Source organism: Vulpes lagopus, chromosome 21, assembly GCF_018345385.1.
Source record: "Vulpes lagopus strain Blue_001 chromosome 21, ASM1834538v1, whole genome shotgun sequence".
NCBI lineage: Eukaryota > Metazoa > Chordata > Mammalia > Carnivora > Canidae > Vulpes > Vulpes lagopus.
The window spans coordinates 42,625,843-42,652,053 of NC_054844.1; the positions used below are offsets into that span (position 1 = coordinate 42,625,843).

Below are 26,211 nucleotides of genomic sequence, written 5' to 3' on the forward strand. Positions count from 1 at the left end.
GTGGAGGGGAGAATGCTTGAATAAGGTTGGAAAGGTATGTAAAAGAATTTTTCAAAAAAAAAAAAAAAAAAGATTGGAAAGGCAGGTACAAAAAAAGTTAACTCCTACATGGCAAAACCATCACTTTTTGGTTTTGCCAGACAAAAATAATTTGCTATTTATCAATCTTCTACAGCTTAACCACTTAACTTTATATATAATCGAGTCTGGGCCCCAATCAAGAGTAAATAGTAAGTCAAACAAAATTACTTCCCCTAGATGACCCATAGGTGGGGTTATTAGCCAATGATCTAAAATTTCTTGAAAAGGCACTTAGTAATTTTGTGTGTGTGCCTTATTTACAATTTTTTTTGACTCAGGGTTTTTTTTTTTTTTTTTAAGATTCTATTTTTAAGTAATGGCCACACCCAACCCGGGGCTCAGACTCACAACCCTGGGATTAAGAGTTGCGTGCTCCACTGACTGAGCCAGCCAGGCGCCCCTGGGTATTTGTTTTTCTTTTTTCCTTTTTTTTTTTTTTTTAAGATTTTATTTTTATTTATGAGAGAGACAGAGAAAGAGAGTGGGGGAAGGAGCAGGACAAGCAGACTCCGAGCTGAGCTGAGAGCTCGACACAGGGCTCAACTCCATGATCTTGGGACCACGATCCCTCAGACTGTCAACCCCCAGTCACCCAGGCACCCCCACCCCCACCCTGGGTATTTTTTTTTTTAACACATTTGCTCCATAAATACATTTGTTTGCTTATTTGTAATAATAAAAGCAACCGTTTATAAGGTGCTTACTATATATATTAGTGCATTTAACACTCCCAATAATCCTAGGAGGATTTTATCCTCGAGGACACGGGACACAGAAGAGGTAAGGAATTGCTGGGGTCACACACTAGAAACTGACAGAGACCACGGCTGAGAGGCAGCCAGCGAGGGGTGGAGGCCGGGCCCTGCCTCGCGGAACCTTCCCGGGAAGAAACACGGCCCTTTGCTCAGGAAGATGACTGAGCAACTGACCTCTAAGAGCAGAAGGGAAACTTTTCACCGAGTATTTTTTTGAGACTTTTGACTTTTCAAAAAATCAGCTCTATTTTTTAGAACAGTTTTAGATTTACAGAAGAGTTGTGGAGATGGTGCAGAGTTCCCATACGCCCTCCACTCGCGACCTCTATTGTTGACCCGAGTATAGTATATTTGTTACAGTTGATGAACCAGGGGACGCCTGGGTGGCTCAGCTTGTGACCCTGGGATCTGGGATCGAGTCCCACATCGGGCTCCTGCAAAGAGCCTGCTTTTCCCTCTGCCTGTGTCTCTGCCTCTCTCTCTCTCTCTCTCTGTCTCTCATGGATAAATAAATGAATCTTAAGAAAAAAACAGCCAATGAACCAACATTAATACATCATTGTTACTGAAGTCTAACCTTTATTCAGATTTCCTTAGATTTTCCCTAATGTCCCTTTTCTATCCGGAATTCCAACCACGATACATTACATTTAGTTGTCATGTTGCTGTAGATTCCTCTTGATGGTGACGGATTCTCAGATATTCCTTGTTTCGGATGACCTTGACAATTTTGAGGCATACTTATCAGGTATTTAGCAGAAAAATCCCTCAGTTGGGATTTGTCTGATGTTTTTCTCATGATGAGACTGGGGTTATGAGCTTTCAGGAGGAAGACCACAGGGGTGACGTGCCATTCTCATCACATCACAGGAAGGGCACGTGCTATGAACGTCACGGTGAGGGAGCCTTGGTCACCTGCCTGAAGCCGTGTTTGTCAGGTTTCTCCCCGTGATGTCACTCTTCCTTCCCCCTTTGTACAGCGTGCCTCTTGGAAGGAAGTCATTACGTGAAGCCCACACTGAAGGAGTGGGGAGTTATGTCCCATCTTCCTGGAGGTGGAGCATCTACATAAATTACTTGGGGATTATTCTGCACAGAACGTTTTGACTTTTTAGTCATGTGTTACTAAATTTTGAAAAATTAAAAAATGAAAAATAAACCTGTTCTTTGAATAGGGGAAAGCACGCAGACACCTTGAAGTGACAACGACTTGTTTGGGTTAGATAGTGCATGATTTCTCCCAGAGGGTTCTTTTTTTTTTTTTTTTTTAAGATTGATTTATTTGAGAGAGAAAGCCCAAGTGGGGAGGAGGGAAAGAAAGGAGCAGACTCCTGCTAAGCATGGAGCCCGACATTGTACTTGATCTCGTGACCTTGAAATCATGATCTGAGCTGAAACCAAGAGTCAGCCGCTCAGTCTACTGAGCCACCCAGGTGCCCCTTTGCTGGAGGCTTCTGAAGGCAAGTATGGTGGACTGGGCCACTCCAGTCCATTAGTCTAGTTCAAGGCTAATTGATCATTTCCTCCCTGTGTGAATACGGCACTTAAGTTCCCTTCGCCCCTGTTTTCTCGTCTGTTAATGGGAGGAGACAGGGTTTGGGGAGAGATCCGTTGGATAACATGGTGAAGACGTACTGTAAACTGTAAAATGCTACCAAGATTTGAGGTGCCGTGGAAGGGCCGTGGGGAACTAAGTTGGATCGAGCTGATTCCAGGCCTCCGGGATGGAGTTCGAGTCCCTTCCTCCCATGGAAGCCAGGGAAAGAAGCTACATCTGTGGGCTTGGAACAGCACGGTGGTTGCACGCTCAGCCTAGGAGCTGGCCGGCGACCTTGGGCAAGTCACTGAGCCTCTCTGAGCCTCCGCCTCTCCCACCTCGAGCGGAGGTAACGAAAGCACGTTCCACGGGGCCGCTGGGAGTGTTCAGTGAGCGTGGAGCACTTTGCATTGTCCCCCACTTAGCATCACCACTGTCCTCTCTCAGCCTCTCCCTGCCATGTCCCACAGGCTTGAGTTGTCCTAGGGCGCAGGGGCAGCCTGGGCATCTTCAGGACCGGAGAAGTAGTCCCCCGTGGCTCTCTCCCTCCCTCCCGCTAGTGTGGGCTGCATCTGGGCTGGATCTGGGCTCGGGGCGGGGGTGGGGGTCAATTTTCCAGCAGAGGCAAGCCTCTCCACCTTGGAGACCACCGTCTGGCCCTGGCCAGCCTGGGCCGCTCCAGTTACAGGCCTGCAGTCCCGCAAGCGCTCCTCCCAGGCCAAGCCATTTACCTCTAATCCTCTCACAGCTGCCAGCCTTTCAGGCCCCAGGGAGGAAAGAAGCCGACGTCAGCCTCTCCACCAGCATCCCCGCTGCTCCCCGCCAGCCCGGCTCCTGCAGCTTTCACATGTCAGCAGAGGCCGAGGGCCTCAGGCCCAGGCCCCTGGCTGGGCTCGGCCAAGGGCAGCTCCCGGGCTTGGATCCTGGCCCCACCTCTGACTGTCTCTGTGACCAGGGACTGCTCGCAGCCTCGGTCTCTTTGTTTGTTTCTTTGTTTTGTTTAAAGGTTTTATTTATTTATTCATGAGAGACACACACAGAGAGGCAGAGACACAGGCAGAGGAGAAGGAAAAGCAGGCTCCACGCAGGGAGCCCGATGCAGGACTCGATCCCAGGACCCCGGGATCACGCCCTGAGCCGAAGGCAGATGCTCAACCACTGAGCCACCCAGGCATTCCTCAGTCTCCTCATCTGTAACCTCAAGTGGTGATAATATGGAATCCCTGCTTCCCCGGGTCCTCCTGCAGCCCAAACAGGAGAGGTGTGCTGGGCACTGTGCGTGGCCCAGGCCAGCAGTCAGTGCCCAGCAGACGATAGGTTCTGTGTCTATGCTGATGGGCCAGGGTGTGGCCAAGGGGGCTGTTCCATGGGGGAGGCCAGTGGACCCATCCTTGGAACCCTGTAGCCTTCCTGGTGGTTCCAGGATGCTGATCTGGTGGGCCCTGAAGGGGAAACGCATGCTTTTTCCAGACAGCCTTCCCAGACCAGCTCCTGTGAGCTCTGCGCCCCGCTGCACTGATGGCTGCCCAGCCTGCCCCCTGAATGCCCCTGGCCACCCTCCCCCTGCCCCATGGGGGGGATCCTACAGAAGGGACTGAGAAGTTGGCCTTCTGGACACCCTGGGATGTCAGCCGGACCTGTGAGGACTCCTGGGACACCCTCCCCTCACTCCTGCATGGGCAGAAGCTGAGTTTGTCTCCCTGGTCCCTGGCTTTGAGCCCAGCCTGTCCAGGTTTGATAAACGTGTATAGAGGAGAGTGGAGTTCAGGTTCCACCAAGGTCTGGGAGGCTCAGAGGGCCCTTTATCATCTCCTTCCTCTTCGTAGGGCCTGTCCTGGTACAGGAGCCACGGTGTCCCTGCTCATCCCAGGGCATGCCCCAGAAAAGTGCTGCTGGGCCCAGAGAGGGTGGGGGAGTGCACGTATGTAGGGAGGACAGAGGGGCAGGTGGGGATCACTGGTTTATGCCCCCTTTTTTTTCCAAACTGGGGCACCCGAACAGGATTCCCTCCCCTCCAGCAGTCGTACTTTCTAAATGGTTGGAAACACCCATGCGTCTTACCACACCAACCACGAGGCCCTGCTTCCCTCCTCACCCCCCCATCCCTCTCCCTGACCTCTGAGGACATTTTCCCCGTCAGATTTCAGCTGGCCTCGCTGACAAACCCCCTGGCCGGGGTTCCTGCAGAGAATCAGAGCTGCACACTTTGCTCCCTTTCCTCAGGGGGACCCTGGGTGAGGAAGGTGCCATGTCTGGAGGGAGGACTTGATGGCAGGGCTTGGCGTGGGAGGGGCCCTGCCACTTGCATCAGTCACATGGGCAACAGCATGGCCAATGCCCCGCCAGCCAGGGTCCCACAGGGGCCTGCAGGTTCCCAGGCACAGAAGTACACACAGGCCGGCTGCCCACCCAGCCCCGGCAAAGCACACACGAACCCACCCCATCACACAGGTACACAAGCACACAGACCCACTGACAGAGGGGGAAATAAAGGCAGGTTCTCCCTCCCTGGGGTCCCGTCTGCACCACGCACTGCCCAGGTGACCGTGCTCCGAGTTGTGGTCTGTTCAGCGACTTGCAGTGGGCCTTGGTGGGGGCGGGGGGGCCTCGTTCACCCTTGGACCTCGCTGAAAAGCCATGCTCCTCGGAGGGAAAGGAGAGAGTAGAGCAAGTCAAAACCTAAATCCTGCTTTGTGGCTATTTACTCCAGACCAGCCTTGGATACCTCCCAACCACTATTTCCTACATCCGTGCCCATGATCTGCTTTCGGGGAATTTGGGGCAGAGGACTTCAGATGAGGGGGCCCTAGAATCAAGAACTTGCTGACGGCCCTCCGTACCAGGCTGTCTGGTCCTGCAAGGACAGAGCCTGGGCACGGATGCCGGAGGGGTGGGAAAGGGGCAGGATTTATGGCATTTCCCCTCCAGCTGGAAACAAAGGCAGATTCCTGTGTCCAGTTCCAGCAATCCGGTCCCACCCACCCGAGTGGCTGGAGCCGAAGGAAATCCCGCTGGCCTGTGGCCTCACCCAGCCGCTCAGACCCTCTTTCAAACAATCTCTCCCCGCTGGGGCCATTACCAGCTCTCAAATCCTGGGGAGCCGCTCCTTGTCCAAATACCAATCCCTCCCCATTGGGGATAGTCCCCTGAACCCCACAGACTCTCTCCTTAGGCAGTAAGGGTCCCCTTGGCACCACCCAAGAGCCTACCAGGCCTCCACCCCATTGCTGGGCAATTCTGCCTACCCTCACCCCACAAATTTGGGATCTACTTTTTAGAGTGGGCCAAAGTCTTGATGAACTCTGGTGTCATCCTAAACACTCAGCCAGACCTTCAAGGCACCTCCAAAGATCTTTCAACCGAACATCCCCCAGTAACAAGATGTTCACCTCAACTTAACACGTCTTCCTTCACGGTAGCACAACTGCAGCTCTGGGGAAGGGTGCGGAGTCTTAATTAGCGAAGAGTCACGAGATACTGTGGGACGCCAATAGAATAAGAACTAAAGATGCATTACTTAAACTTATAAAATAATAATATAATGATCAATAATTACAAGGGAAATAAAAGGAAGAGAATCTAAGTGGCCTAAATTTTGAAAAAAAAAAAAAAAGAGAAGAAGAAAATAAACAAAACAAAACAAAAACAAATAAATGGCCTAAATCCTGAAGCTTTAAAATAATGGCTGAGGGACACCTGAGTGGCTCAGCGGTTGAGCGCCTCCCTTTAGCCCAGGGCATGACCCCGGGGTCCTGAGATCGAGTCCCACATCGGGCTCCCTGCATGGAGCCTGCTTCTCCCTCTGCCTGCGTCTCTGCCTCTCTCTGTGTGTCTCATGAATAAATAAATAAAATCTTTTAAAAAGAAATAATGGCTGAGGGCTCCTGGCTGGCTCAGTCGGTAGAGCAGGTGACTCTTGGTCTCAGGGTCATGAGTTCTAGCCGCACGTTGGGTGTAGAGATTACTTAAAGATAAAACCTTTAAAAATATATAATGCCTGAAGCTTTCAAATGTAGGAGCAGCAGAAAGACAAACACTGCACGGTGTCACTTATATGTTAAATCCAAAACCAAGGCAAATTCATAAAACAGAGAGTAGAAAAGTGGTTGCTGGGGCTGAGGGGTGGGGGATGTAGGGAGAGGTTGGTGAAAAGGTACAAACTATCAGCTAGAAGATGAAGAAGGTCTGAGGATCTAATGCATAATACGGTGGCTGTAGTGGATAACCCCATGTTGTATAATTGACGTTAGCTAAGAATGCAGAACTTCAATTCCACTCACCAAAAAACTTCTCAATAAGAACAACAACAAAAAGATAAATATGGGGGTGATGGATGTGTTATTTTGATGGGAAGAATGCACCATGCATCAAATTGTTATGATACACACTCCAGAGATCTTTTTCTTTTTAAGATTTTATTTATTTATTCATGAGAGACACAGAGAGAGGCAAATACACAGGAAGAGGGAGAAGCAGGCTCCGTGCAGGGAGCCCGACGTGGGACTCGATCCCAGGTCTCCAGGGTCACGCCCTGGGCTGAAGGCGGCGCTAAACCGCTGAGCCACCCGGGCTGCCCCACACTTCAGATATCTTACATTTTTATTTGTCAATTGGACCTCAACAAAGCTGAAAAAAAAAAAAAAAAGATGGAGAGACTATTTAGAGTCAGCAAAGTAAACGTCAGAGAAAGGAATAGCTGAGACTTTGGGAAGAGGGTTGGCTGTAGCAAGAGGGGCGGGGTGGACACAGGTGCTTCTCGTTATAAAGTTTCTTTTTCTTTTTTAGAGATTTGATTTATTTATTTGAGAGAGAGTTACAGAGAGAGAGCACGAGCAGGGTAGAGGGGTACAGGGAGAGAAAGAAGCAGGCTCCCCGATGAAAAGGGAGCCTGATGAGGGACTCAGTTGGGGGACCCTGGGACCATGACCTGAGCGGAAGGCAGACACCTAACCGACTGAGTCACCCAGGTGCCCCTCAGTATTAGGTTTCTCTGCAGTATCTCGTTTCTTTATTTCACCCTGTGTTTATTTGGGATTTCTCAATTTTTTTTTTTCAGAACGGTCCCTTCATCCTTCAAAGTCCTCTGCAGTGGCTACACCTTCATCTGGGTAACAAGCCCTCAGGTAAGTACCTCTCAGGAGAAGAGGCACTAGTACTCACCTTTGAACAGGTAAGGAAACCGAGGCCCCCGTGGCACAGCGGAGCCTCCGGTCTCCTCACTCCTGGTTCGCGCTCTTTCTCCTACCCTACGGCCCGGCCTCCCTCTCTTGCACAACCGGGACATCTGCGCGGGTCTTACGGCTGGTAGGGGACTCTTCCCGGGTGTGGTACAGAAGGAACTGTCAGCGCCTGGCGCAGGTGTGGGGACAAAGGCTCACACGCAGGGACTCCAAGTCCAAGCCCCACTCTTGCCCGCAGTGGTGGGGCCGGTTTGGTGGCGGAGTCAGAGCCTCAGGAGGCTGAGCAGGGTGGCGGGGCTGGGGCAGTGCAGGGGTCGCTGGCCTGCCCCGGAGCGGGTGGTGCGGAGCAGCTTCTCAGCAGAGCCCAGGCCGCGTGCCAACTCCCCCTGAGGCATTGTGTGGGCACCGCCTCCTCTCAGACGGCTGCCCTGACATGCCATCCCTTCCTTAAGAGGTTCCATCCTGAGATGAGTCATCCTGAGGGTTCAGGGGTAGGCAAGGAGCGGATGAACCCGTCCAGGGGACATCCTGGAGGAGCTGGAGAGGAAGAGGAGGGTGACTTGGTGGCTCCAAGTCGGGCAATCTGGCGAGCTCTGGCTCCCCACCCTCTCCAAACCCCAGCACCCACCACACTGCTTTCTTACTTGAGCTGTGACCCCCGGGCATGGGACCAGGCCATTTTCTGAATCTTAGAGCCAAACAAGATAATAGAAGGCCGGGCACGAACTCTGGAAGTATCCGGTTTAAACCCCTCCGTGTAAAGAGGAGGAAAGTGAGGCCCAGAGGGGTGATCCAGGCCTGAAACCCAGGCCCCACGACCCCTGGTTTACCGCTGTCTTCAGGACATAACGTTGTGCTTGCGCTGAGAGCTGGAGACCCAGAGAGATCACTCCTCCCTCCACCTCGGGGCAAAACTCAGGCTGCGTCCAGCCCACAAAGCTCACTCTGTCCTCTGTGTTGAATAGAGGGACAAACGGAATTCATGGGTACCTGCCCCACTTCTCTCCTAAAGGAGACCCGCAGTTCTTTCTCCTCCTCAGGTAGTAGGACCCCGTTCCACTGCTTCCGTGTCTCTTACATTTAAAAAAATCCCGAGCTTGGCTGATCTAAATCTCCCACACTGCAATTTAAATGAAGCAAAGGCCAGCTCACCCTCTGCTAACTACCACCCCCCACCCGCCCTTGCTTTTGCTTCCTACTCATCCTGGTGCAGAACCAGCTACATCATTTGTGGGGCCCAGAGCAAAATGAGAAGGCTGGGCCCTTTGTTCAAACATCATTAAGAACTTCAAGACGGCAACAGCAGAGCCATAAGCCACGCCGGGGGGGCCCGTGCATCTGCAGGGGTCGATACCCATGAAGTTGGCTCTGCTCTGGTGTCAAGAGCGATGCTCGAACCCAATACTCACAGCTGGTTCTGAAAGCTCAAGTTGTCCAGTCTCCTGCCTCCATGCCGGACTCCACGTCACCTGCCTTCCACAGGTCAGAACGCCCTGGAGGCTCATCCCACGAACCCTTCCTAGGATCTCCAGGCCTCTGCTTCACACACCATAGGGAAATCCTTCTCAATATCTAAATTCAAATCTTAGCCCTTTCACCCTGTTTCCTCTTGTTCTGTCCTCACTGAATATTGGGAACAGCTGGTCCTTCTGAGTAATTAATTTTGTGCACTTGGACACAGTTTGTAATTCCTTTTCCCTTTCCTCATTGGGCTGAGTCTCCAGGGCTTTCTCCAACGCCGCATCCCCCCTCCGAAGCCATCCCCAGGTTCTCTGTGTGCTACAGAATGCACGGGGGTCACCAGAAGCCCTAGGGAGCCCCAGCCAGTGTCCAGAGGGCTCAGCACTCCGGCGAGGGGGGGGTCTCCATCCGACCCTGTCTCCCTGCTCCAAACCCGACCCTGCTTTGATCTGTTTCATGACTCCCTCCCGGATAAAGTCCCCCGTCCCCACTGACTCTCGCCAGCGACTCAGCGCTAGCCGCGTCACTGTTGCAGTTCTCACTGCATGTCTCACACTGAATGCTTCCCTTGGGGAAGCCCCCACTTCCACCGCGCAGGACAGAGATCCATGGGCTGGGATTGGGAGAGGTTTATCAGAAGCCAGAGCCGGGCGGGGGGAGAGCGGGTATGAAAGATGGACAGGAGGCCACACTGCGAAGTGGCCGCTATAATCTGAAAGAGCAGATACCGTAATCCCATAGTACTTCCTATTGGCTGCAGGACACAGCTCTGTCCTGACACTGAATTTTGGGTGTGCCTTGGTTCTGGAATTCACAAGGCTCCCTAGTTGTGAAGCAGCTGTGGGGTGGGGGCTGGGGAGGGTTTCAGCAGAGGAAGTGAGGTCAGTCAGCAATTGATGGCTGGCGGAACCTTCGTCTGATGTCTCCCCCACCTCTAGTCCCAGCACAGGGTGGGGGGCCCCGGCCCATTTTACACCATCTTCATAGAAGAAGACACCTCAGGGGTCCACTTCTGCTTCCAATACCTACTCTTCCCACTTGGCTCTGAGGCGACCACCGCTCCAGCTTTTTCATTTATTAGTGTCCCATGTTCATGGAGGGCCTACCCCGTGGCGGGCACAGCCAGCCGGCGTTTCACTCTGCGCTGAGATAACCATCCGTGCTTTCGGTCCCACACTGGCCCTATGAGGCTGGCACTGCTGATTGTGCCCATTTAGCAGATGAGAGAGTGAGGCATGGAGAGGGATCACTTGTCTAAGGTTATGCAACCAGTCTGGAGTCCCAGACTTCGGTGTCTTTGGGCATACCCAGGAGGCCAGAAAAGAAGTCCTGCCTTCAGGGTGCACACAGTGGTTGGAGCCAAGCAAGACAATGATGTCGGCGTTAGGAGCCTGGCAAGGGAATCAGGAGGAAGAGCCATTGTGCTCCCCTCCCCAAGGCCTTGTCTGCCTTGCCCCGTGGGTGCCCCCACAGAGGTTCCAGTGGGTCTCCATTTGCGGGGGTAAGGAGCCCGCCTGGAAGGGAGCAGTCCCTGCCTCTCCCTGCATCTGGCCAAGCGTGTGGGGCGAGGCGTCCTTGTCCCTGAGCTGCGGGGCTGGTGGAGAGGCTCTGCTGTTCTCACCACTGACCCGGAGCAGCCCCATCTGGGCCTGTTTACCCAGCGCTGAGCTGAGAGAGGCTGCGGAAGAGAGGAGTGAACAAGAGGGGCGAAGGGGCAGGAGGGAGGAGGCTGCAGGATTTGGACGAGTGGGGCGTCCTCGAGGGCGGGGGTAGGGGTGGAGGGGGCGGGGCTAACACATTTGGGACCCCGCCAGCCCCAAACTCTGCCTCGGTGGCTCTGAGCCTGCGAGGTCCAGGACCAGGGGCTGAGAAGGTGGGAGGACAGGTAAGTCCCCTTCCCCCTCTCCGCGGTCCTTCCCTCGCTGTCCCCCCCCCCCCCCCCCCCCCCGCAGTCCCAGACTCCAGGTCGCCCCTCCGCGGCTGGGAGCCGGAGGGGGCGCCTCCCTGGCCTCCCTGTCCATCCCCTCCCCGGCCAGTCCTCAGACCGCGCCTCCGCCTCGGCTCCCGGCCCCAGGGCTCCGGGCCTGGCTCCCACGGGACCCCCCGCGGCCCGAGTCCAAGGCCCGCCCCCTCGGGGAGGCGGATGTGGGAGGCTCGGGGCGGGGGCGCCGCCGCGATGCGGGGCGGGGGGCAGCCGAGGGTGGCGGTGCCCTGGGGTCCGGGGTCGGGAGCGGCGCGGGGGAAGCTCGGGGCCCGCGGCCCCAGCGAGGGGCGAGCGGGCGGCCCGTCAGCTAGCTGGGCAATAGGAAACGGTTTATTAGGAGGGAGTGGTGGAGCCGGGCCAGGCAGGAAGACGCTGGAATAAGGAACGTTTTTGCTCCAGCCCCTTTCCCAGTCCCGGGAGGCCGCTGCGCCGTCCGCGCCGAGCGAGCCCCTCCCGGGCCCCAGCGCCGCCCGGGGCCGCCGCGCACCCCCGCGCCCGCCGTCCAGCGCCCGCCGGTGCTGCCGTGGCCGCCGCCGGGGAGGGGAGGCGCCCAGAGGTGAGTGCGGGTCCGCGGGCGGCCTGACCCCCGCCGCAGCCCACGCCCCCCCACCCCTCGGGCAGATCCCCGAGAGCCCCTCAGAGGGGTCGCCGTAGGGTCAGTCCCCCCTCCTCGCGTAGCGCGCCGAGCCTTCCCAGCGCCTCGGCCTCGGACCCCATCTGAGAGACAGGAGCGGGCTGGGCCGAACCTGGGCTGCGAATCAGAAAACGGCTGGCTCCTGGGGCCGGTCACTTACTTCTCCGTTCTAGCCTCATCTGTAAAATGGGCAGAAGGGAGTCCTGCTCTTCTTCACAAAGAAGGGGTCACGTGTCCCTCCAGGCGGCTGCCCTAACCTGGGAGTGAGAGTCGACTTCCAACCCTGTTGAGCCTCCCCTTGAAGCCCACCTTTCTGGGACCAGCCTTTGCAGTTCTTGCTTAAGGAATCTGATGCTGTAATGCCACCCTATAAACCTCACCTCCAACCCTGCATGGTCAGACAATGCCCATGCAGTGGCCTTCCCTGGGGATCCAGGCCAGAGGGTTTCCCAATCTCCCTGAAGGCTGGGACCCCAGGTTTTCAGCCAGCCCTAGAGGTCAGTGCTGTCTAGAGCATCTCCGGGCTGGCCACCCACCCCCTTTTCTTCTGGAAGGACAAGGGCATAGTGAACTATAGCACCACCCTCTCCATAGGGGTAGCTTCTGGCTGAGTCAAGATCTACCCTCTCTGATCCCTCACTGCCCCACTTGCATGTCTTCCCATCTCATTGGGAAGTAAAAATAGATTATCACTTATTGAGTACTTACTATGTTTTCTTAGATATAACTTACCTATATTTTTCTGGCCACAATTTAGCAGGAGAGATATATTACGCCCCTTCTATTGAATGGAAAAGAGTTTTAGACCTGAGTCACTCGTCCAAAGCCCCATGGGTGGTGTAAATGGTGCTGTTGGGTTTTTGGTAGCACTTGTTAGGTGCTTACTGTGTGCCACTTAGTGTTCTACTAAATAATTTTTCTATATCGTCTCCCTGAAATGAGCACTATTGTTATTCTAATTTTTAAAAAGATTTCGATTTGTTTATTAATGAGAGACACAGAGAGAGAGGCAGAGCCACAGGCAGAGGGAGAAGTAGGCTCCTGGAAGGGAGCCCGATGTGGGACATGATCCCAGGCCTCGGGGACCATGCCCTGAGCCAAAGGCAGAGGCTCAACCACTGAGCCACCCCGGCGTCCTGTTATCCTCTTTTTTTGGGGGGCGGGGGAAGCCTAAGCCTCAGAAAGTTTAAGTAACTTGTCCCAAATCTCAAAGCTCTAAGTGGCAGAGGCAGGATTTGAACCCAGGTATCCATGATCCTGACCCCTGTGCCATATGGTGCTGCCTGCGCCTTCTGTATGACCCAAAAATCCAGGCTTGATGCTACATCCCACCACCCTGAGGGGCCAGGGCCGTGATGCCCATGAAAGTGTTACGTGTATGGTAAGGGGCAGCCTGGGTTTAGTAGCTCAGTCTAACCCTCTGCTGTTCAGCTAAGACCTACTGACACACCAAGCGAGGCTCTTCCAGCCCTGGGACAATCCTCAGGTGTGCTGTGGAGAAAGGGATTGACCGCCACCTTCCGAGCGCCCCCCTACTCTGGTTCTCCCACTTAGGACTAAGCCTACAGTGAGCAGATGATTTCTGTCTTCACATCCACACAAACCCGCATCGGGCACCCGGTGATGACAGCAGCTGTGTGCAATCTGTTACTGTCCACAAAACCCACTTGCTCTTTTTCCTCCTTTGAGGGACTCACTGAGCACCAAAGAATTGGAGGAATAAAGTATTCAAGTGAGGATTTATTACCAGCAATTTAAGTTGATCGGGACACACGTGGCGATTACAGGCAAGAAAATTAACATCCCCGAGCCTCAGTTTCCCCCACTGGATTGTTGGAAGGATTAATGAGATTAACGGTCAAGACTGAGTCCTTAGCACATAAGTAGTATTCAGAGAAGGTTAAATTCTTTTTCTTTTTAAATATTTAATTTATTTATTCATGAGAGATACAGAGAGAGAGAGGCAGAGACACAGGCCGGGGGAGAAGCAGGCTCCATGCAGGGAGCCTGATGCGGGACTCGATCCCAGGAACCCCAGGATCAAGACCTGAGCCAAAGGCAGATGCTCAACCACTGAGCCCGCCAGGCACCCCCAGAGAAGGTTAATTCTTATTATTAAAGATTTCACAGTAGCAAGTTAACGTTTGAAATTCTGTTTGGCATTTGTGATTTCTGGCCAAGGGCAGTGATGCTTCTTTTTTTTTTTTTAAGATTTTATTTATTATTTATGCATGATAGACAGAGAGAGAGAGAGAGAGGCAGAGACACAGGCAGAGGGAGAAGCAGGCTCCATGCTGGGAGCCCAACGCAGGACTCGATCCCAGGACGCCAGGATCACACCCTGGGCCAAAGGCAGGCGCTGAACTGCTGAGCCACCCAGGGATCCCGGCAGTGAGGCTTCTGTCAGCAGGAGATCTTTCAGGAAGTTTTGCTTAGAAGTGAAGGGATGCCACCCAGGCCTCTGTGCTGGAGTCGGGTGTCTGGGCAAATCATTCAGGGACGCTCTTGAGTTTGGACTAGTCAGGACTCAGCAGCCTCCTGTACTTGACTTTGTGCTGGGCTCGTTTAAAAGCTGGAGAGTCACAATTTTCCTCCCATTTTCCCAAGATTAGACCAGAGTCAGATTCTGCAAATCCTGTCTGCACACCCCCCCCCCCCCGCCCCACGTGGTGGCCCAGTCTAGGGAAGCTTGAGAGCAAAGCCGTCACACCAGCCCCCCTGCAGGGTCTCCAGGTCCCTGGCTTCCAGGTTTAGCCCGTCTGTCCCTTCTCTGCCCACGGAGGCGGGGTGTTGGGGGGGTGCAGAGGTGCCCAGGTGGGAGGGAGAGTCTCTGCCCTCTGCACCCTGCTCCCCTCACCCAACAGGCCCCTGCACATTTCACTGGACCAGACTTAGCACCATGTAGGACACATTTCTCAAGTGGTGGGACCCTTGCAAACTGATGAGAATTACCTGGAGAACTTTTTAAAAGGCATGATTCTTGCTGGTCCCAGGTGGACTGAAATGAGAATTTGGAAGGAGGGGTGAGACCAAAGAATGTGCATGTTTAACCAAGTGCTTCAGGGGCTCCTGATGCATTATGAAGTAGGTAAGAGGGTACACTGGGGTACGGTCGGAGAGGTGGAAGCGTGGGTAGAGGATCCGAAAAGGATGCCCGCTTCCATCCTTACTGTTAGCCACCCTTTCCTTCCTGCCCCGCGCTTTCTCCTGGCTTCCACAGATGGCTTCCCGTCTACCCCCTGGGGGCAAATCCGCCTTGCCTGGGGCTCCTTCCCCAGCCACCCGCCCCACTGCTGAGTGTCTGCGGAGTCCTCACCGCCTGGCCTGCCGGAGGGGCAAGAGGCAGGAGGTCAAGCAGAGGCTGGGGACACAGCTGCAGCAGCCCAGGGCTCCGTTTCCTCCCCCGGCCCTGGGCCTCTGGGGCAGAGGAAGCCCAGGCAGGAAGGCCAGAGCTGCCACCAGCCAGGGAGGCCCGGGAACGCCACCCCCCAACAACCATCCTGCCCTCAGAGCCGCAGCCCCGTGCATCTCCATTTGGTACCATTCTTAGACTGTGGGTCTGCTGCAGCGCCAGGCCGCCAGCCAGCCCTCCCGGGCTCACGGTTAGGCCAGAAGACGCTCCCCCTCCCTCACGTGAGCCGCCCCTGCCTGGGGATCAGGGCCCAGGGACACACCTGCACGCTCCCCACCATTCAGAAAGTCCTTCTTGCTGCAGCATCAGACCTTATCTTCTTGTTCGAAACCTTTGAGAAATGAAGAAGGATGTGGCTTCTGGAGCACTAGACGGCTTGGGACCTGGGTTGGGGACTATCACAGATCAGAATTACTTCCCTAACACTCTCCGCCAAACTTCTGGAAAAGTTCAACCTTAGCCAGCCATGGAAGGTCAAACAGTGTCTAAGTCTCTTTCACTTCCCCTCCCGCATCACCGGCCCTCCCCCAGCCCTTCCCAGGTCAGCAAGGAGGGAGAGGGAAGGGGGCCCGGGAATGGCTGGCAGGGGACCTCTTGCACTCTGCTGAGGCCTAGAGGGGTCTCCTCATGCCTGGCACGAGCCAGCGCTGTTCAGGGTTTGTATGGTCGTTACAACCTGAGGGCTCAGACCCAGGCTGCCCCCGGGATTGGGGGGCAGATTGGAGAAAGCCCTGGCCTGGCAGTCGGGACACCTGGGGCGTACTCCTGGTACTGCCACCGAATCCTGCTGACCTCAGAGGAGTCTCCTGCCCTGTCTAAGCCTTGATCTCCATCTTCTCTAGGATAAGGGGTTGGCCTTTGTGGTTCCCAAGGTGTCCCCCTAGAATTCTCTCATGGGGTGTCGCAGCCCCAGGTGGCTCCCCCAGAGCCTGCAGCGCCCCTGCCTGCCCTGAGAGTACACGCTGAGCTCTCTGCTGTGCGTGACTCCTGCCCGTTCTATCCGGACCCCGATCTAAACAATCTTGATTCCTGTTCCCAGCTTGGCGGGACCCTGAATGGCAGGAAGTGAAGACAGGAGCCTGTTTATGTTTGAGGCAGCCAGTGCTAGGGGGTGGGGGCCCTGGGGGAGGGGGCGCGGGGAGAGGGGTGGGCAAGAGCCAGAGGACACAGGGTGCAGGGGACTGCTGAAGACATGTGCCTTCCACCCCAGCCCGTGCCCTCTGTGTCCTCCAGTCTGAACCCAGGAGCAGGGGTAAATAGCTGGGAGTCCCCCAAGCTCTCTGTCACTCAAACATGGCTCCCCCACCCTTTACCCCTTACAGGATGGTTTCCATGGGGAAGTGAACCAGGACTTCCCCTGCAGGCCCCGCCCCAAAGCCAGACACAGGGAGTAGGGAGGAGGCCTCCCTGCCTCCCCCCCAAAACTCCCAGTGATTTCCTCTGGGTGGGAGGAACCCACAGTCGGTGGCTAAAAACACCAAGGGGAACACATTTCACGGATCTTACGGTACCCCCCTCTCCTCTCCAGGGACCATGACCTTGGACCCGCCCAGGAGAGGCCTTCTGATGCTACTGATGGCCTGGGGCCTGACCCAGGGTAAGTACTAGGGAAGCAGGTGGGGGACACGGACCTGGATGGAGGAAGGGCTGGCTGGGGTCAGCTCTTGCTGGGGCTGAATTTGAGGAGCTGGGGAGGGGGGTGGGTACTCAGGAGCTTGGCTGGAGAGTGGGAGGCAGGCTCAGCTGCCCCAGCCCTCAATGTTCTGATCTGAATCCACAGACTGGTGCCCTACTGGCCTCCAGGGCGGGAACCTGTATCTGGGGGGTGCAGAGAATGGGGATGTTGGCAGGGAGGGCCTAGGAGAGCCCTCAGGGTTGGGGCAGGGGCCAGGGCCAGGGCCAGGCCTAGAACCAGGAGGGAAGGTCCTCGGATCTGGGAGGGGACGAAGCCTGGTTCTCATCGTGTCAGAGGGTAAGGTTCTGGAAGGATCATCCAAGGCTGAGACTAAAGGCCCACGGCCTCAGGGGTATGTCTGAGAGGTCAGAGGGAAGGGCAATGGGTCAGACGTGGGTGTTGGGCCCCGCCCAGGAGTTGGGCCCACAGCGCTGAGCTTCCAGTGTGTCTCCCAGGCAACCCGGTGAAGCCCTCTCGGGGCCCGCTGCTGACCTGCACGTGTGAGAGCCCACACTGCAGGGGGCCTACCTGCCAGGGGACCTGGTGCACGGTCGTGCTGGTGCGGGAGGAGGGCCGACACCCCCAGGAGCAACGGGGCTGCGGAAACCTGCACGAGGAGCTGTGCCGGGGGCGCCCCACCGAGTTCGTGAACCACTACTGCTGCTACAGCCCCCTCTGCAACCACAACGTGTCCCTGGTGCTGGAGGGTACGTGCAGGTCCCCACAGGCCCTCCCCATCTTCTCAGACCCTTCCTCCCTGCCCTGCTTCCACCTTGTGCTCTGGCCTGGATGGGGGGTGGGTGCGGTGGGACCCTGGGATCTGAGTCAGGGGAGGGATCCGGCCTGGTGGAAGCTGGGCCTCAGTGTCCCCCCTCCACCAGCCACCCAAATTCCTCCGGAGCAGCCGAAAGTAGATGGCCAGCTGCCTCTGATCCTGGGCCCTGTGCTGGCCGTGGTGGCCCTGGTGGCCCTGGGTGCCCTGGGCCTGTGGCATGTCCGGCGGAGGCAGGAGAAGCAGCGGGGCCTACGCAGCGAGCTGGGCGAGTCCAGCCTCATCCTGAAGTCGTCGGAACAGGGGGACAGCATGCTGGGGGTATGGGCCTGGGGGAACCTGGGACACGGGCAGGGGAGGGGCTAGGCAGGAGCCACAGAATCAGAGGGGGTGCCGAGTGACAGGCAGCCAAGAAAGGCACAATCACAAACACTTGGAGATCTGAGTGGGGGCTGGGGGTGGGCGCTGGGCAAGTTTGGAGCAGGTAGGGACACAGCAGTGGGGCCCAGCTTTAGGAGGAAGAAACAGGCTCGGCCAGGTGGAGGCCTCTCAGCAGCCTCTCCGGGCCCCCTAGGATCTCCTGGACAGCGACTGTACCACGGGCAGTGGCTCAGGACTCCCCTTCCTGGTGCAGAGGACAGTGGCACGGCAGGTGGCCCTGGTGGAATGTGTAGGTGAGCAGTGGGGGAGCCCCAGGGCCTCCCATGGGCTCGCGGGAGTGAGTGAGCTCTTGGTCTTGGAGTCCCGGGCAGGCCCGGCCCGAATGGGAACGCTGCTGGGTAGGCGGTGGCCTGGAGAGGGTCTGGGCTAGATGGTTCTGCAGCAGCTGGGGGTAGCAAGGCAAGTGGGGGCGGGCCTGGAGCGGGTGAAACCTCATCGAGGGTTCTGCAGCTGCGGTCAGGACAGCATCAAGGCGGTGGGGGGCTCCTCTGGGGATGCCCTGCCCAGGGGCTGCGTGTGCCCAGCGTGTGACCCCTCCCACCCCCCCGCCACCGGATCAGGCAAGGGCCGCTACGGCGAGGTGTGGCGCGGCCTGTGGCACGGCGAGAGCGTGGCCGTCAAGATCTTCTCTTCGAGGGACGAACAGTCCTGGTTCCGGGAGACCGAGATCTACAATACGGTGCTGCTCAGACACGACAACATCCTAGGCACGTGGGGAGCGCTCGGGGCTGGGGTCCTCAGGGCTCCCCGGGGCCCCCAGCTCCGGCCTCGACTCCAGCTTCCTCTCTGGCCTAAGCCGGACCAGTGTCCACCGTGGCCCCGGCTTTGCCCTGACCCTCTACCCTCTGTCCCCAGCCCCGACCCTGACCCCCATCAGCCCAGCCTCCCTGGCCCCTCGCCCCTCGGCCGAGCCGCCCGACCCTCTGCCCGCAGGCTTCATCGCCTCGGACATGACGTCCCGCAACTCGAGCACGCAGCTGTGGCTCATCACGCACTACCACGAGCACGGCTCGCTCTACGACTTCCTGCAGAGGCAGACGCTGGAGCCCCAGCTGGCCCTGAAGCTGGCTGTGTCCGCAGCCTGCGGCCTGGCCCACCTGCACGTGGAGATCTTCGGCACCCAGGGCAAGCCGGCCATCGCCCACCGGGACCTCAAAAGCCGCAACGTGCTGGTCAAGAGCAACCTGCAGTGCTGCATCGCCGACCTGGGTGAGTGCGGGGTGCGCGGGCGGCGGCCGGCGGGCTTTGAGCACCCCTCCTCGCTGGCATGTGCTGGCTTGTGCCCTCGCCCGTTGGCCTCACAGGTTGCCTTGCGGCTCTGCAGGCCCGACTCCTCCGGCACAGCACCCTGGCTCCGGGAGTTGGGAGCACGGGGCGGGGCGCCGGGAGCCCGGGGTTTCACCCCGGCTTCGCTGGCTGCACTGCGCCCCTCAGCAGGCCTCGGGGGTCCGCCCGGGAAACAGGCATGACGACGCCGGCCTTGCCTACGCCCGTGTCTCTGGGTCCTCGGGCGCTTGGGGGAGCGCTTAGGCGAGCAGAGCGTCGCCAGGACAGGCGTCCTCGGGGGGGGCTGCGGTCCCCCGCCCGCCCCAGGGCAGGTGTCCCTCTGCCTGCTGCTCTCTGCCCCACCACCTCTCTCCATCCCCACCTTGCCTCCTGCACCCCAGCCTCCAGGGCCACCCTGTCTGTGGGCTCGGGCGAGCGGCAGGAGTGACAGGCCCGGTGCCCACAGGCCTGGCTGTGATGCACTCCCAGGGCAGCGATTACCTGGACATCGGCAACAACCCGCGAGTGGGCACCAAGCGGTACATGGCCCCCGAGGTGCTGGAAGAGCAGATCCGCACCGACTGCTTCGAGTCCTACAAGTGGACGGACATCTGGGCCTTTGGTCTGGTGCTGTGGGAGATTGCCCGTCGGACCATTGTCAACGGTGAGGGCCTGCCCTGCACGGGGAGGGAAGGAGGAACGGGGCGGACGTGTGGACAGGCAGACAGGCAGGAGACAGGGGCCTTCCTGCCACGGCTGGCACCCGTGGCCTGAGGGCTCAACTGAGTGACCCTTGAGGTGTGACTCTGAATCCGTGAGCCTGGCTGTGACGGGAGGCTGGCTGTGAAATCTCGGATAAGTAGTAATAACAGAAATATCAGTAGCAACTAAGCTTTCTTGAGCCTAAACGTGTGCCAGATGTCATGCTGTGTCCGTGTAGTATCTTAGCTCGACATCCCGTGCTGGCAAAGCTGGCATCGGCCTGTGGTCAAGAGCGTGCGCTGGGAATCAGACCGCCTGGATTCCGCTCCCGGTTTGCCCCCCGACCACAGGCAGGTTACTTAACCTCCCTGTGCCTCAATTTCACCTGAAAACGAGAATTAAGATGGTTCTAGTTGTCGAGATGATCCTCGGGCAGGATCTGGAGCTACTCTGGGGCTCAGTAAATATCAGTGGCAGTTTATCGTAATAAAGCGAGACCAGCCCCTTCCCAGGTGAGGGTGCCGAGGTAGAGAATTGCAGCTGGCTCGGGGCAGCTCCGGGGTCCGAAACCAGGCGGTGTGACGCGGAGGCCACGGGTTCTTTGCTACAGAAATGCAGGCGCTGAGAGTGTCCGCGCTGCCTGCTTATCGCTGCCTCCTTGGGACTTTGGCTGCCGTTGGAGGGGCCGGGAGCAGGTGGGGGGACCTCAGTCCTGCTGGCCAGTTCGGGGGCAGCCCTGTGGCCCGTGCCCTCCTGGCCTGGGGTTGGGGGGGGTGCGTGTATGGATGACGGGTGGTATTCTGGACCAGGTGGAGAGACTCGTCAGGCTATGTGGCGGCTGTCCCTGGGGAGGGCTTGCTGGAGGTCCTGACAGGTCGGGAACGACCTCAAGATATGTCTGGAGTGCTCTGTTCCTTGGGGACAGGGACATTCTCATTTCCTGAGCATCTGCTGGGAGCCAGCCCCATGCCAGGCCTCATTTACCCTCAGCATCAACAGGTGGAGGCCAGGGGGTCACCAGTCCCTGTGGGAGACTCTCTAGGGGCTCAGATTCCTGGCCCTTCAGATGTGAACTCCCTGCATAGGCTCTGAAGACTGGGGCTGCAGAAGGGGACACCTGGAGGGACCGGTGCGGGCAGGAAGGGAAGGCTGGGCCGGCCAGGGCCAACGGGAAGGCTGACTGCAGGCTCCTGGGGCGGAGGGAAGCTCTGAAAGCCCCACACAGATCCGTGGCGCATTATAAACACTGTAATCTGGTGTCAGCCCCGGCGCTGATTAAAGGCCCATTAGACACGCTCAGGCCTCTGTGCAGCGCTGATTAGGGCCGGAGCGGCACAGGGGCCGGCCTGGAAGCCCGCCACGGGGAGAACAGCTGGCGGAGGCTCTACTGAGGTTGCGGCTGCGTGGCCACGGCCCCCAGCCTCAGGCCGGGAGCAGGAGGGTGCCCGGGGCACCTTCTCTGGGCTTGGCCTCTCCTGCCTGAGCTGTGGGCAGCTCCCCAGGCAGCATTTTGAGAAGGCTCCGCTAAGGGATGGCGAGGGGACGCAGCGAGGCCTGTGCCATCTCTGGGACAGGGTGGCTGTTACATGGACCTGGGAAAAAGTCCCTTTCTCCTCGCGCCACCTCGTCCCCCAGCAGCAGGCCAGCTCCCCTCCCTTCGGCACTGCTCCCAGGTCAAGAATGTGCAGACCATCTGGGCTTAAATCTTAGCTCAGTCACGCGCTACCTGTGTGCGTTTAGACGAGTTTCCTCACCCCTCTGGCCTTAGTTGCATTGTCCATAGAGTGGAGCCGGTAGTGCGACTTACGGGGTTGCTGTGAGGATTTAATGCAGTGCAGTCGGGACAGTGCCTGGCACAGTGTACGTGCCCAGTCCGTGTTTTTATGGGGCATCTGTGATAGTTGGGGCCTGGGAGCGGTGCCCAGGCCCGGGGTGGGAGGCAGCGTGGAGAGACCGGAACAGGGTCCGGCCTAGGAATCGACGAGAGGAGTTCAGGCCTTGACTCTGCCCTTCCTGGCTGTGTAACCTTGGGCTCCACTTCCTTGAGCATCAGTCTCTTCATCTGGAAAATAGAGGTTACGGTGATACCCGTGGGGTTGTCGCAAAGACGAACGAGATAAAGCATGAAAGTGTTCATAGCACAATGCCTGGCACCTGGTGAGCGCAAAATCAACAGCCGTAATCCTTATTCTTTGAAAATATATTGATGATGTTATCGTGGCCCTCTTGGGGGTGACACGGGTAAGACAACTGGTTTTCTGCACCCTGGGACAGAAGGTGGGGCAAGGCTCTCCTCGGGATGGAATGGGGTCTTCTTGGGGTGCCGAGTGACTGTCCGTCCCCCCCGCCATCCTCAGGCATCGTGGAGGACTACAGGCCACCCTTCTATGACGTGGTGCCCAATGATCCCAGCTTCGAGGACATGAAGAAGGTGGTGTGTGTTGATCAGCAGACTCCCACCATCCCCAACCGGCTGGCCGCAGACCCGGTGAGGCCTCCGTGGGGGGGCTGGGGATGCCATGGGGTAGGGGCTCACAGCTGGGAGTTCTGGCCCCGGGAACACATACCTGAGGTCTCTGCTTCACCTGCATGGATTCCGGAGGAGAGATGCCAGGGTACCTCCCTGGGTCCTCCCTCCCACATCCCTGGCCTGCGGACCCCCCGAGATTTGGGTTACTCGGAGATATTTCAGAACCTTCTATCTCGCGGCGAAGAGTCAGCCTCTCTGCCGCATTTCTTGCTCTGAACTTGCTGCTGTTTTCGGTTTTTTCTCAAAACGCTCCACATGCACATAAGACACATACACACATGGACGTGGACGTGGACGCATAAAGGCGGGCACCGCTTCTGCACGAACACGTCCTCACAGATGCACAGGCATGCGCACCCATGCCAGACTCGGCCCTCTGAAGACGAAGAACGTGTCTCCCTTGCCACCTTATATCCCTGTTATCTGTCCCTGGGCTGGCACACAAATGAGTGCTCGACCAGTGTTTCCGGAAGGAAGGAATGTACATGTATGTACGCACATGTGCATAGACACACGCGTGTTTCTGTACAACATGCTTATCCACAAGCAGCCCCATATATGCGCTGCTAGGCACACACACGTACACTCAGGCCAGCTTGAGTTTGGGGATGGAGGAGAGGCTGGCTCACTCTGGGGCCACTGAGCTTCCTGGGATGGCTTCGTCCTGGACACTCCTCCAGGGGGCCCAGGCCGGGCTGGGGGAGGCCCTGGGAGAGTCCTCGCCCTCCACGCCGGGTCCGGTCCGACATCAGAGGGGAGCCCCCGGGCTTGCACATCTCCCAATCCTCAGATCTTGGGGGAGGTGGGTGGGGTGGGTGTAAGGTGTTCCACAGACACTCCTCACCAAAGGGGGCCCGGGTGCGCCCGAAGAGCTGAGTTCCAGCTCTCCTCCTGCCTGCCTGCTGCCTTCCCCCGTCCCCACTGCCTTCATCTCCCATCTTTGGGTCTCTCCTCTCATCCTTGCCTCCATTCCCCCCCTCACCTCGCAGGCTTTCCTCTTCCCATCCTCAACACTCCCATCTCCCTCTTCCTGTCCTTTCTGTCCTGCTTATGTCTCTCTGTCCTGGGGCACCCTCCGTGTCACCGCCTGCTCAGCTTCCCTGACCCGCGTCTCCGCTTCTTCTCCTCTGCGTCTCTCTCGGCCCTGCAGGTCCTCTCCGGCCTGGCTCAGATGATGCGGGAGTGCTGGTACCCCAACCCCTCCGCCCGCCTCACTGCGCTGCGGATCAAGAAGACACTACAGAAACTGAGCAACGGTCTCGAGAAGCCCAAAGTGATTCACTAGCCCCAGGCCTAAAGCCAGACTCCCCTCTGCCTGCAGAGCGCACGTGGGGTGGGCGGCAGACGTGGCCTATCTGGGTAGAGGTAGTGTGAGGTGTGAGTATGTGTGCTGGGGAGGAGGGTGCCCCTCTTTGGGCGGCCCTGCCTGCCCGCCGGCTCATCCAGCCAAAAATACAGCTGGGCTGAAACCCGATCCCCCGCCGTCTGGCCTGCTCAAAGCAGCAGGCTCCCTGACGCCTGGCTCCCTCCCCACCCTCATGCCCTGGGCGCAGCCCCTACCACCCCCAGGACAGGATGCAAAAGAGGCCCCCCGGAGCCAGGGTGGCCAGGCCAGGGAATCCCAGTCCTGGGCCCAGAGCCCGGGCCTGCACTTTACCCCCTGCCCTTGGTCAACCTCACGGCCCCACCGGAGCTGCCAGGGTGACACAGGGCCCTGTCTAGCCTTCGGTGGACAGCCTGCCTCTGGCATAAGCCCTACACCCAGGGCCTATCATTTTCTCTCTGTGGATTTGTATCTCAGCTCCATGAGGCCTAGGGCCTCTGTCTTCTGGGTGAGCTGAGTGCCAGCTGCCTGGGAGAGCTGGGGCCTGATCCTGGGCCCCTTCCCCACTCCTGTGCTAGCTCACTTATTACAGCATTAAGCCCAAGGAGTCCTGCTGCAGGTGTGGCAGGGTCAGAGGGCAGTGGGGCAGGTAGTAGGTCAGATGGAGGAGGCCCAGGACTTTCAGAACCAGAGAGATGTTGAAGCGGAGCAGACCTGGGGAATGGCTCCGCTGGGAGTCAGGAGACCCAGGTCCTGGTCCTGGGCAATTGCCCTAGGTGACAAGAAAGAGGCCTTCACTCTCGAGGACCTTTGTTTCCTCATCTACATATTGAGATCCAGTCCTGATGCCCTTTGAGGTTTTTTTCAGCTCTAATTGTCTTTGAAATTTCAGCCCACATCAGATCCGTTCATCTGGCCCTTGGGCTCCTTTTGCCCCAGCCCCTGGCAATTTGCCCCAAGGTGGGGATTTGAAAGTAACTTTATCTGAGGCCAGGAGTGCCTGAAAGGCCTCGTAGACAGATTCTACAAGCTCCAGTTCCTGCCTTAGTTCAAACCAGCAGCCATCCGTGGATTCAGACAGCCCTGGGCCTTTTGGCAGGCCAACCAGCCACTCATCCCGCTCCGTGCCTTAGCGTTCTCCATCCAGGACCCAGTAGGGCTAAGGGCCTCCCTTCCCACAGGGCCTCCAAGGCTCAGAAGAAATTTGGCTCCAGCCAGCAAGCCTCCAGCGCCCAGGTTCCTGCTCTCCACTGGCCCCTGGCCCAGGCCCAGGCCCACAGCCTTGGCCAGGCCCCAGACAGTGCGTGTCTAGGAAGAACCTGGTGGCGGTGAAGAAACACACGGGAAGTTCAGCATTTGGCAATGTCAAGGGTGTATGTCCATGCAATGAAGACGTTACCCCAAACCCTGGGCGGGTAGATGGACTGGAGGTCGGTGGATCGGAGGTCGAGCCTGAGGGTTGGGGGACGGGGAGGGGGGAAGGGGGGGCTCAGGCCAGGGACACGGACAGTCAGTCCCAAGCTCTGGAAGACCTGGCATGGCAGCCCTTGGGGCAGGGTTGGAGAAGGACCCTCAGTTCTCCCCCCGGAGGTGACACACACAGCCTCCTCCCCTCCTGCGTAAATGACCCAGCACAGCCTCCCCAGGCGGCTGGCTTACTTGCCCCGCTTCCGCCCCCGGGGGCACTTTCCCAGGCCTATCTCCCCTGGTTGTGCAAGGCGCCCAGGAGAACCAGGAAGTGAAACTGGGTGAAAACAAAAAAGTGAGAGGGGCCTGCTGGGTCCTCAGATGAGCTGGGGGGGGGGGGGCGCTTTCACATCCTCCTGACACTGGAACCCACCCAGCCCAGGAGCCAGAAACCCCCTCTCCCCACCTCCACCCGCCCCCCACCCTCGTGCCAGATTTTCTCAGCCAAAGCTCTCCTGGGAGGGCTCCACAGCCAGAATCTGAAGGCCGTGGAGGCTGGAAAATCCCCGAGGGGGAGAAGGTCTGAGGTCAGGGGCTGCAGCGCTGGGTGAGCCTGGCTGGTGGCTCTGGTGGCTCTAGTGGCTCGGGAGGGGAGGAAGCCCCTGGAGCTCCTGTGTGGGCGCAGGCAGGTGTGCCCCGCCCGAGTGCAGCCTCTTACCTGGAGGTACTGGCCGTGGGCGCGCTTAGCTCGTGCTTAGCACCTAGTAGGTCCTCAATAAAGCACGGTTGCATCTCGAGCTCCCGCGGAGTCTTGTGGGGCCGCCGCCTCTGCAGCGGCTCGGCGCGGGGCAACGCGGAGCGGGGCCGGCCTCGGGCCTCCCTCCCGGGCGGTCACGTTGGCGCAGCCCCGACCCCGGGGCGCGCAGGCCGCGGTCGGTCCGGGCGGGGAGCAGCCTGGAGGCAGCGCCCTCTGCTGGCTGCCGGCAGCCCCGCGCCCGCCCCGCCCGCCCCGCCCCTGCGCGGGGACCCGCGGGCCCTCCCGGGCGGGAG

General features: G+C 58.0%; 1 protein-coding gene and 2 long non-coding RNA genes across 14 annotated transcripts; 1 reads left to right on the top strand and 2 right to left on the bottom strand.

Moving 5' to 3' along the window:
* Nucleotides 1–493: 493 nt before the first annotated feature.
* LOC121479924 lies at nucleotides 494–9,828 on the bottom strand. Of its 10 annotated transcripts, XR_005984846.1 has the most exons (5): nucleotides 8,963–9,816; nucleotides 7,534–8,505; nucleotides 5,763–5,850; nucleotides 4,907–5,016; nucleotides 494–3,815 (listed from the first exon to the last, which is right to left on the bottom strand). It is a non-coding gene; the product is annotated as an uncharacterized LOC121479924 (long non-coding RNA). The 10 variants fall into 10 exon arrangements; XR_005984845.1 differs by having other exon boundaries at nucleotides 4,907–5,850; nucleotides 8,963–9,828; XR_005984842.1 differs by having other exon boundaries at nucleotides 494–5,013; nucleotides 8,963–9,791.
* On the top strand, nucleotides 6,928–25,958 carry ACVRL1 (activin A receptor like type 1). 2 transcript variants are annotated; one of them, XM_041735973.1, is made up of 11 exons: nucleotides 10,790–10,899; nucleotides 11,398–11,554; nucleotides 16,573–16,641; nucleotides 17,175–17,426; nucleotides 17,601–17,812; nucleotides 18,066–18,165; nucleotides 18,493–18,639; nucleotides 18,866–19,141; nucleotides 19,665–19,862; nucleotides 22,258–22,388; nucleotides 23,581–25,958. In XM_041735973.1, exons 3-11 carry the CDS (start codon nucleotides 16,578–16,580, stop codon nucleotides 23,713–23,715), a joined length of 1,515 nt encoding a protein of 504 aa, XP_041591907.1. In that variant the 5' UTR covers nucleotides 10,790–10,899; nucleotides 11,398–11,554; nucleotides 16,573–16,577; the 3' UTR covers nucleotides 23,716–25,958. The 2 variants fall into 2 exon arrangements, with proteins under 2 accessions (XP_041591908.1, XP_041591907.1); XM_041735974.1 differs by lacking the exons at nucleotides 10,790–10,899; nucleotides 11,398–11,554 and adding an exon at nucleotides 6,928–7,496.
* LOC121479925 lies at nucleotides 13,324–17,376 on the bottom strand. Of its 2 annotated transcripts, none has more exons than XR_005984848.1 (3): nucleotides 17,248–17,376; nucleotides 15,307–15,375; nucleotides 13,324–14,951 (listed from the first exon to the last, which is right to left on the bottom strand). It is a non-coding gene; the product is annotated as an uncharacterized LOC121479925 (long non-coding RNA). The 2 variants fall into 2 exon arrangements; XR_005984849.1 differs by having other exon boundaries at nucleotides 15,307–15,439; nucleotides 17,248–17,374.
* Nucleotides 25,959–26,211: the final 253 nt, after the last annotated feature.